At 40.7% G+C, this 10,504-nt stretch overlaps 2 protein-coding genes across 2 annotated transcripts in view; one reads left to right on the forward strand and one right to left on the reverse strand.

The window, feature by feature from the left end:
- Positions 1 to 4,178, reverse strand: part of LOC107298303 (centrosomal protein of 295 kDa) — a 10,865-nt gene extending 6,687 nt beyond the window's left edge. Inside the window, exon 1 of the mRNA XM_015827675.1 lies at positions 4,107 to 4,178. The gene's annotated coding sequence lies outside the window, so the exon portion shown is untranslated. The remainder of the gene's footprint in view (positions 1 to 4,106) is intronic.
- CMTR2 (cap methyltransferase 2) lies at positions 2,233 to 10,110 on the forward strand. The gene is made up of 4 exons (XM_015827677.2): positions 2,233 to 2,259; positions 4,136 to 4,301; positions 4,510 to 4,526; positions 7,779 to 10,110. Exons 1-4 carry the CDS (start codon positions 2,233 to 2,235, stop codon positions 10,095 to 10,097), a joined length of 2,529 nt encoding a protein of 842 aa, XP_015683163.2. The 3' UTR covers positions 10,098 to 10,110.
- The last annotated feature ends 394 nt before the right edge of the window (positions 10,111 to 10,504 follow it).

Genomic DNA, 10,504 nt, shown 5'->3' on the forward strand with positions numbered 1-10,504 from the left:
TGCTGGAGAAGACTCCTGCGAGTCCCCTGGACTGCAAGGCGATCAAACCGGTCAGTCCTAGAGGAGATCAACCCTGACTGCTCTTTAGAAGGCCAGATCCTGAAGTTGAAACTCAAGTACTTTGGCCACCTAATGAGAAGGAAGGACTCACTGGAGAAGAGCCTAATGCTGGGAAAGATTGAGGGCAATAGAAGAAGGGAGGACAGAGAGTGAGGTGGCTGGGTGGAGTCACTGAAGCAGTAGGCGTGAGCTTAAATGGACTCCGGAAGATGGTAGAGGACAGGAAGGTCTGGAGGAATATTGTCCATGGGGTCGTGATGGGTCGGACACGACTTTACAACAACAACAAGAGGTTATTTTGTTTCTCATCAACCACCTTTCAACCACTTCAGTGCTGTATCCAAGGAAAAATACACTGAAAATACACTGAAAACATAGCAGTCCATTTATTTCGTTACAAAAGGTAATCTGAGAGAAAGGCAAGAAGGCTTCTGACCTTTCATACAAAATGCTTTTAAAGTTATTCAATATGCATTAAAGGTGAAAATATAAGGAATGATGGGTATTGAACTGGATAAGTGCACTTCTATTCTGTTTTCAGCCATACTCTCATGTTTTCAAATTTCTCAGTTCAAGCGAAAGGCATAGAAATGCTGTTCTGAAAAACAGAGCTTTGAGGGTGGCAAATATACACAATTTAAAAGCATCTCAAGGACATGTGTATTTTAAAGAATATGTTGCCCACAGCTTCAGCGCACTGCTGCAGATACTCTTGTGGACAAATGGGCACAGGATAATTTAATACGTATTTTAAAAGAAAAAGTGCTGCAACAACAGCTTCAAAAGAAAAGAGCTGCTGAAGAGGGCACTAATGGATATAATTTCAAAAAAGCTTCAATCAATAAACTTCTCAAGATCTTTCTTAATTAATCCTCGAGGCTTTCAGAGCACTCCAACAAGATTGTCTTAGCAGTTTAGCAGCTATATTCCTTGATATTACAAATACAGTTGGATCTTTGGATCTTTCCAAAACATTATTTTCTACTATTTCGATTATCTATTATTTTGTAATATGCAATACTTCCATATAGTTAAGAGAAGTGTAGGTTCCCTTTCAAAGAAAACATATTTATTACATTAGGTAATTATCCCCACAAAAATCCCCACAAAAGCAAATGCAGGTAGTCCTCAGGTTACAATGGCAGTTGGAATGGGGATTGTTGTAACTAAGCAACGCAGTTGTAAAATGTGATATCACGGGACTGCATCCCTTAGCAATGATAATTCCTATTGCTGTTATAACCCTAAGACATCTGGTTAAGCAGAAGGTCGTGGGAATCCCATTTAAGGAGCATGGGGGTGCCACAGAAGAATGGGTAGAGGAGGCCTGGTGTGAGTTAAGGGAGGTGTGGGAGAGGGTTTGGGATGCCTCTGTGAGCACTGGAAGGCCTGTGTATGTGATCCAGGGTTACTACAGGACACCCAGGGGAACTTACCAGAACAACTTGTAACTTTTCCTGCTGGCCTCCCCACTGACTTTGCTTGTAAAAAGCCAGCAGGGAGATCACAAATAGAAATCATGTGACCACAGAACACTGCAGGGGTGCTATAACAGCCAGAACTTTGAGGACTGGTTGTAAGTACCACTTGTTCAGCACCATTATACTTTATAATGGTCACCAAACAAGTGGTCAGCAAATGAGAACTACCTGTAAAGCCAATCCAAAGCTCTGCACTTCTACAGCAATGCAAATTAATTGAGAAACATCCAGCACTGCAACCTACTGTGGAAAGAAAGGCTTGTGGCATCCTGAAGGCTAAGAAATGATATAAACTTTTATGGATTCCAAATTCCTATACCAGGAAGAGACATGAATGAATCCATTGATTTTATAAGATGCATACACATATCTTAAGTGGGTTCAGATATAAATGAAATACAAGTAGTAATTATCACTTTACTAACAGCCAGAGTTTATCTGTAATAACAATTTCACTAATAAAATGCACGCGTGCGCACACACACAAAGTAAATGCAGAATACTACATTAACGCTTACGTGTTATTTAAACATTTAAAAACTTGACTTTTTCATTTTATAAACAAATCTTCCCCTTGTAGAAACGGTGCCTCCCAGACAATCCAGGATATAGTTGCTCAGGAAGCATAGACACACCTGGCCCAAGCGCACTATTTGTTAATTTCCTTAACAGCAAGTTATAGTGCCCTGTAATGTTATCCAAGAACAGACTTGCATGGGTAAAGTACCAGTACTAGAAAAAAGTGGTTTCTAGTTAAGCAACATTACCCATTACAACTTTCTTGGCTGGTCCTCTGATTCTTTCTGCAATGCTTTATTATTACTGAAATAATCCAAGTTACAAGTATGCATATCAATGGAATAGCTACAGACCTTTTAACAACATTGATCGTATTGCTTGTCTTGAAAAAGCTAAACAGGGCTGGAATGGATACAATATCACAAGGAAATCCTAGTGCTGAAAGACTAGATTTCCCAAGTGCTAAAACCATAATGCAAGAAGGGAAAAAGAAGCCATTTCTATATTGTTACCCAGAAAATTATAAGATATAGCCAGGAGCTGAGCTCAATTTCAGAGAGACACTTTCACTTTACTCTGTACAGATTCCTTCCTTTTTCTGCTTTCAATGCGCATTTAGCAAATGTTATTAGTACTATGCAGCAACCCAGATTTATAGTAGAAAAGGTGATATAGCACATCACATCTGATAGCAATTATTTTAAAAAGTTGCATCTTGATCTAAAGGGATGCTAAAGATGCAACATGCATGCGTACCAACGTGTTCCAAATCACCTTTCCCAGATCAAATTAAGGTTTGCTGCAGAATCCATCAATTATTCACCAATTCCAGACAAAACTACAAAGAGACTGATCTATATTGGCTGGGACATTGTCAGCTCAACAATTCTATTGTTTTTTGCTAATTCTATGAAGTAACCATGTCATGCATTTAGATTCTCTTATACAAGATTGTTAGCTTTAAAGATATTAATTTTTCTTTACTGCTGATAAAACCAAAGTGTGTCCAGCTTACCATTTTGTATTAAAGAAAATCTATTTATGCTGTTGCCCTTACCATCTTAAAGATGGCTGCATGCACAATTCAAGCTTCAATTAAATTATTAAATGTTGCATTTCTTGAGATTTATCAGCCTTACTAGTGCCACAAATCTCAATTTCTGCAACTGATTTAAAGGGACATTTCAAAAGCAAAAAGTTACATCACAGGGCCAAACTTAAAAGAAATTCACGCAATACTATTTTATTAGATTTATATCTCGCTTTTCTTCCAAGAGCTCAAAGGAGGATACACAGGGCACCCATATCTCATTTTTCCCAATAAAAAACCCTGTGAGGTAAATTGAACTGAGAAAAAAAAATGAGTAGCCTACAATCATCCAGGGAACTTCCATGGTTGATGGTATAAATTGCACCTGGGTCTCCATGACAACACTCCAACATATTATCCACTTGACTACAATGGCGATTATTGGCTAAATTTAGCAGATTTTCAATAAAACCTTGGTTTTCTTTTTTATTTCGCTCTCATCGCACAACCCTTTTACACGCAGTTTACCCATTTTAATTCCATTTCTTGGGGGTCACCCACAAGCCAGGTCGCGGTAAACCGGTGCGAATCTCACAATATTATAAAATAAGTATTCATTATTGCTTTTATTTACGTCCCCTTTAAGCTCCCGCGAAGAGCTTAAGAGGGAACGCCTACACCCTCCTCCGACTTTTATCCCCACAACAACCCTGTGGTGTGGCCCAGAGGGAACGTGCCTGCCCCAGGTTCATCGAAGAAGCATCGCCACTCAAAAAGAGCTCGGACACGATCCTGAATTACAGAATAACAGAACTGAAGGGGATCTCGGGAGGTCATCTAGTCCAACCCCCTGCTCCTGCACCATTTCAGACAACTGGTTGTCCAGTTTCTTCTTAAAAGCCTCCAGTGTTGGAGCACCCACGACTTCTGGAGGCAAGTCGTTCCACTGACTAATTGTTCTAACCATTAATTCCCCGGTCCTCAACCCCACAAGGACGACAGACCCACGTACGCACCAAACCCCACACTCTTCCTTCGCCCTCAGGGGCATCTCTTCAAACAGCTTCTGCTAAGCCGCTTCCGCCGACGTCACATCCGCTCCATCAACCGCCAGCTCAGAACGCGCGCCCTCCCGCCTCGCTGGTCTCTCGTCCAATTAGAAGCGGCGGGAGCCGAGGGCGGGCTCTCGCGGAGAAAGGCTTTCTGCGCAGGTGCGTCTGTTTAAAAAAAAAAAAAAACGCCAGCAGCTTTTGTTTTCACGCCCTAACATCGCGCGGCCGATTACGCACGCGCAGCGACAGTCTTCCTTGAGGTGCGCGTGCGTTCCAAAGGCGCTCTCTGAATAACTCGGGAACCGAGCAGGCGGAAGTGCGCATGTGTATCAGTTGGACGATGTTTCGGTCCAGGCGTGATTGGAAGAATTGTTTTTAAAGAAGGTGAAGTTGTAAAATAAAGGGAGTTTTTTTCCGAATTTTTTTGCCCTAGGAGAGAGGGGATCTGTTGACAGGGTATGGCGGGAGCCGAAGTTGAGGAGTTTTGAGAGTTGCCAGGTTAGAAAAGCTGGAGAGGGGCTCGGTTAACGGGTGGTGGGTTAAGTCATGTCGAAAAGGGCGGCTCATATTGGTAGGATGGGCTGGTCCATATATTTTTAAACTTTAAACATCCTTAGAGATGCTGTCTGTTCATCAAAGGCTGCCGAGATCTGGCCAGATGTTGGGAGATCCCAGAGCAAGGTTGTCCAATCTTGACAACTAAGATTTGTGGACTTCAACTCCCAGAATTCCCCAGCCAGCATGGCTGGCTGGGGAATTCTGGGAGTTGAAGTCCACAAGTGTTAAAAGTTGCCCAGGTTGGACACCCCTGGATTAGAGCATCCATCTGGGATCCCTGAAGCTATTTAATACATTACCGTGTCCTAGTTTCTAAGCCAGAGTTCCCCATCCTGGTATAGTTCCCATAATCCACAACAAGAATATGCTTAAATTTTGCCTCTTGTTGGTATGCCAGAGGGTAATATCTAAAAGGCAAAAATCATCTCTTAGTCAAACAATGTTCATTATTATTCTGCAAGAACTACTGCATGTACTGTGTCTGCCTGAAATTAGAAACTGGATGTCATGCTCTTCTGCATCAATGTGACAGCCACCTTCTTCTTAATAATGATATTTACGATAATATGATCATTCTTAATTATAATAATTTTGATATTGGATGAAATGCCTCTTGCGCCCTTATTGTCTTTTCCACGTTGGCTGATTTTGGTCTTGTGACTTGAGGATTGTGCCATTCATGCTTCTTTTTCTTCCCATGTTCTGTTTTTTTGCAATGATACTGATATATTTCTAAATTTGCTGTGCCTTTGCCAATTTTTTCATGTCTATGGGGATTCTCAAGTCATCCAGGTCATGGTTGTCCCAAAGCTGCTTTTTCAAGAGGCAACTGGACTTTCTTGTTTTTTCCTTGAAGACATTTTGCTTCTCATCCAAGAAGCTTCTTCAGTTCTGAGTGAATGGTGGAGAACGGAAGGATTTATATTCCTTGCGGTCATCTGGTAGTTAGCACTCTCTCTGTAGAGTGCTTTTTATTATAAAATATAGCTTTTGATGGATTTTATAAGATGGTACAATTGGGTTTATTTAGCTGCTTTAGAAACCTTCAGTTGAAAGGAATCCATAAAAGACAGTTTCTCTGAATTGAGCTGAGCTTCTGGTGATTTCGTGGACAACTTCATGTTGTTTCTTGGGCAAAAAGATAAATTGATCCGCTTTCTGATTTTTATTTAAACTTCCCAATATAGTTTATAAACTTGGTATTTCCTGTTACCAGTAGTATCTCATCAAGTATTGAACCAGGTGTCACCTTGTTTATCTTTTTGAGATCAAGAGAGAGTAGGCTTGGTGCTGCCGATCAATAAAACAGTGGTAAAAACTCCACTACAGCAAACTTAGAAAATACATTATAAAAACAGAAACTGACTGATTATTTCATGCAGAAACTGGAATTCTTTTCCATAATAGGTAGAACTTGGACTTATCTACAGCATTTGCAACCAGATTCGGAACAGTAATCAATGCATTCCTTCTAACAGGTGGGTACTTAAATAACAACAAAAACCCTCTTCTATAGTAAACCAAAATTTATTTATCTGTGAGTAAATCATTGTACTTTATGAAAACTATTTTCAGTTAGACATGCTTAGGATTTTAAAGCCATTGTACATTCTTCTTCATGTCTGCATGTAAAGTTCATTAAGTTCAGCAGGATCTATGAGCTGGTAAGATTATGTTTTATTTTTATTCTATCTTTCTTATTTTTATTAACTCAAGGCGGTGAACATATCTAATACTCCTTCGTCTTCCTATTTTCCACACAAAACAATCCTGTGAGGTGAGTTGGATTGAGAGAGGGTAATTGGCCCAAAGTCGCCAATCAGTTTTCAGGCCTAAAGCAGGATTAGAACTAGTCTCCTGGTTTATAGCTTGATGCCTTCTCCATTAGACCAATCTGGCTTTCCAGTTTCTTTTATATTTGCGGTCTTATTTTGAAATTATTCTAGAAGTAAATGGAAAAACTTGCCATTTTAAATGTGAGGTATAATGTGAGCTACAGAAATTTTAAATTAGCGCATTGTAAATGGTTTTCGACTGTCCTTTTGAGAGATATTAGAATAGTTATAACAGAATATAGATATATAGATACACCAATTATAGAGCATCACTTTCCTAAATAATGTTCCCATTGATTTCAAATACAATAATATTTTAAATTTATTCCCATGTGGCATTTGTGTAATTCAATAAACTTAATCACTTGGGAATCCCATTATTGCAGTGGACAAATTTAAATGCTTATACATCTTGAGGTAACTTCAAAATACTTTTAGCATAACTGTCCACCATGGAGATTATTTTAATGTCTTATTTATTATCATAAAATCTAAATCTAAAATTATTTAGAAAACAGGAGACTATGAATTACAGTCCTGCCTTAGGCAAGATAGCCAGCTTGCTGACTTTGGGCTAATCACTCTCTCTTGGCCCAACCCACCTCACAAGGGTGTTGTGGGGAATATAGGAGAAAGAAGAAGTATTATTATGTATGTTCATCACCTTGAGTTATTTATCGAAATAATAAAGGTGGATAATTAAATAATAAATAAAAATCGCAATCATTATCTGCATTTATATAATTTACTTTTCCCTTTTTGATTCTATTTTTTAAAAAGAAAAACAGATCTCATAAGTTTTCTCTACATTGAGAATAAATGCTAAATTCTCATTAGAAGGTTTCAGTCTTTTCTGGTGCTTAACATGCTTTTCATTCAGAGTCAGCCTTCCCATTTAAGTATACTGTGTGTGCTACAACTACATCCCCCCAGAATTCTCTGCTGTTCTTGAATCACAGTACTTAAATTATTGGGATTTGTTAACCTCAATACACAGTTTGGAGAGAAAAAAAGTGTTTTGAATAGGAAGAGTACGGCAAGAACGCCTCATCTGCCTGATTACTGGGATATACGTTTTTGTTTTCATATTTATTTCATCTTTTCTTGTAAGCTGAAATGCTCAGCGCATAGGGGAAATTTCTTTTTCTTTTTGCGCTAAATGAAAAGTTAAGGAAGTGTTTTATTGAGTTCTTAAATCATTACTTCATTTCTTTGGTCTTTAAACTCTTTATGTTCTTTCTAGATTTTCCTGGATCTGAAAATGAACAGACAGAAGGCCACGTATGATGAGCAGTCTGTAAATCTTGACCAGTTTGGCACAGATATCCTTGCTGAAATTGAAAAACTGTTCCAGAAGACCTTTTCGTATACCAAACCAGCCAACAATGAATGGCAGTTGCCTGATCCCAGCCAGGTTTTTACCTCCAATCACAAAGCATTCAGTTCTCTTGAGGCGCTCAAGGATTCCTTGAACGAAGTCAAGAACAAACTTAGTGATAAGCAACTGGATGAGTGGCATCAGCACACCTCCTTCACCAACAAAGCAGGGAAAGTTATTGCCCACGTCAAGAAGTCAGTCAATGCCGAGTTGTGCACTCAGGCTTGGTGCAAATTCCACGAGGTTGTTGGCAGTTTTCCCCTTCTCCCGAGCGACGCGCTACAAAATGGCGAACTCAACTCAGTTCATCTGTGTGAGGCCCCTGGCGCCTTTATAGCCAGCCTCAACCATTATCTGAAGTCTCACCGTATCCCTTGCGATTGGAACTGGGTCGCCAATACCTTGAATCCCTACCATGAAGCAAACGATACCCTTATGATGATTATGGATGACCGGCTTATTGCCAATACTTTGCCCTGGTGGTATTTTGGTCCAGAGAATACCGGAGATGTCACGAGTCTGAATCACCTCACGGGGTTGCAGCATTTCATAAGCAACATGGCCACCGTTCATTTGGTCACCTCGGATGGGAGTTTTGATTGCCAGGGCAACCCGGGTGAGCAAGAGACGTTAGTTTCTCCGTTGCATTACTGTGAAACTGTCACTGCTCTAATGACTTTGGGTCATGGAGGCTCCTTTGTTCTGAAGATGTTCACCTTGTTTGAACACAGTTCGGTTAATTTGCTATTTCTCCTCAATTGTTCCTTCGAGGAGGTTCATGTTTTCAAACCTGCTACGAGTAAAGCAGGGAACTCTGAGGTCTATGTGGTTTGCCTGCGCTATTTGGGCCGGGAGGCCATTCACTTCGTCCTATCTAAGATGCTGCAGAACTTTGGGTCAGAACTGGTGGCAAAAGCTCTGTTTCCCCAGCACTTAATTCCAGAGTCGTTTCTCAAGGTCCATGAAGAATGCTGCTTATTCTTTCACAAGCACCAAACGGAGACGATTTCAGAAAACCTCCGACTCTTTGACTATATGGACGAGGCGGAGCAGGCCAGGTTAAACGCTTTGCGAGACTGCTGTGTCAAATATTTCTTGCAGAGGTTCCAATTAAAACCTATTTCCCGAAATAACTGGCTGGTGAAGAAGCCTCACGCTGGCTACAGCATGAATTCCAAATGGTTTGGACAGAGGAACAAGTATTTCTGCACCTACAACGAGAGGAAACTGCTGGAATCCCTGTCCTGGGAAGACAAGGTAGTAAAAGGATGCCTTAACCAGTGGATTAATGAACACGTTCTCGGTAATGTTGGGAAGGGCTGTGTTTTAGAAGGAGCCCCTGGCAACCTCGACTGTCGTTTATGGTATACCTTGGAAGGCCAGCAATTGCCAAGCGTTAAATTTTCTCCCTTCTGTGACGGTGAGGTGTTGAAGAGCCTCAACGAAGCCATTGAAAAATCTTTAGTTGGCCAAACTATTAACGGTGACCTTACAAGAACGACGTACGCAGAATGCCAATTTTGCTGTGTTCTTACAGCATCATCGGTGCTGTCTGAATTATCAGAACTTATGGAATACTGCGAATATATTCCAGATAAAGATTGCACAAGCCAAAGAAAAAAATGCTTGGTTTTAGGCTTCCCACTGTTTTATGATGATGAAAGTAGGTCTGGCTTGGAAGTTAAAAACGTGGAGTCAGCATCTCTCTTGACTTTTAGCTGTTCTTTACTACACGACGGAGAACCCAAGTATCAGCTGCATTTTTTAGAATGCCTCTTGGGTGCATTTCCTCAGCTTCAAAAAGGAGATGCGTTGGTTTTGCCCGTTCTTTCTTGCCTCACGCGCTTTATGGCTGGCTTGGTCTTCATCTTGCAGAACTGTTTCCAGCATGTTTCCTTTGCTTGCTCCACATCATCTCAGCCTCTAAGGACCAATGCTGTCTTGCTCTGTGCTGGATACCAAGGTCTTCCAGACTCCGTTTTCCAATACTTGCAGCAGCTAAATAAACTTATGAGGACCCTACTCGACTCCAAGTCCCCCCAGCAGGTCTTACAGTTTGTTCCTATGGAAAATCTGCTGAAAGGATTGCTGATGGAGTTCCTGTGGGACCTCAATACTGCTATTGCAAAAAGACAGTTGCATTTGATTGTACAAATTGAACAGCAGAATAGTTTGGCTAGTTAGGCATATATATTTTTTTAACTATAGAGAACATGTTTTAGCTTTTGCTGAAAGATGCCTCGTGAATTATTGAGGAAGAGGCGAATATACAGTTTAGGTAGGAGTGGGTAAATTATTGGACCCTGAAGCACTGTTATATTATGCCTCTCAGCTGCCCCAGCCAGCCTGGTCAATAGTAGGAATACCCCTGGGAATTGATGAGGCAATAACTGGAGCACCATAAATACCCTACTTTTCATTTGCTGTATTAGGAGCCCTGGTGGCACAGTAGTTAGAATGCAGTATTGCAGGCAAACTCTGCCCACAGGCTGAAGTTCGATCCTGTTGGGGCTCAAGGTTGACTCAGCCTTTCCTTCTTCTGAGGTCTGTAAAACGAGGACCCAGATTGTTGAGGGTAATATGCAAATAGT

The sequence above is a fragment of the Protobothrops mucrosquamatus genome, unplaced genomic scaffold (genome assembly GCF_001527695.2).
Source record: "Protobothrops mucrosquamatus isolate PMUCROS unplaced genomic scaffold, P.Mucros_1.0 scaffold3861, whole genome shotgun sequence".
Classification (NCBI taxonomy): Eukaryota; Metazoa; Chordata; class Lepidosauria; order Squamata; family Viperidae; genus Protobothrops; species Protobothrops mucrosquamatus.

Excerpts from the sequence above, each read along its gene's own strand:
- CMTR2 (XM_015827677.2), top strand. The coding sequence starts at position 2,233 with ATGTTATCCAAGAACAGACTTGCATGG. Across the intron at positions 2,260-4,135 it reads CCAAGAACAGACTTGCATGG|GGGCATCTCTTCAAACAGCT; the intron begins GTAAAGTACCAG and ends CTTCGCCCTCAG.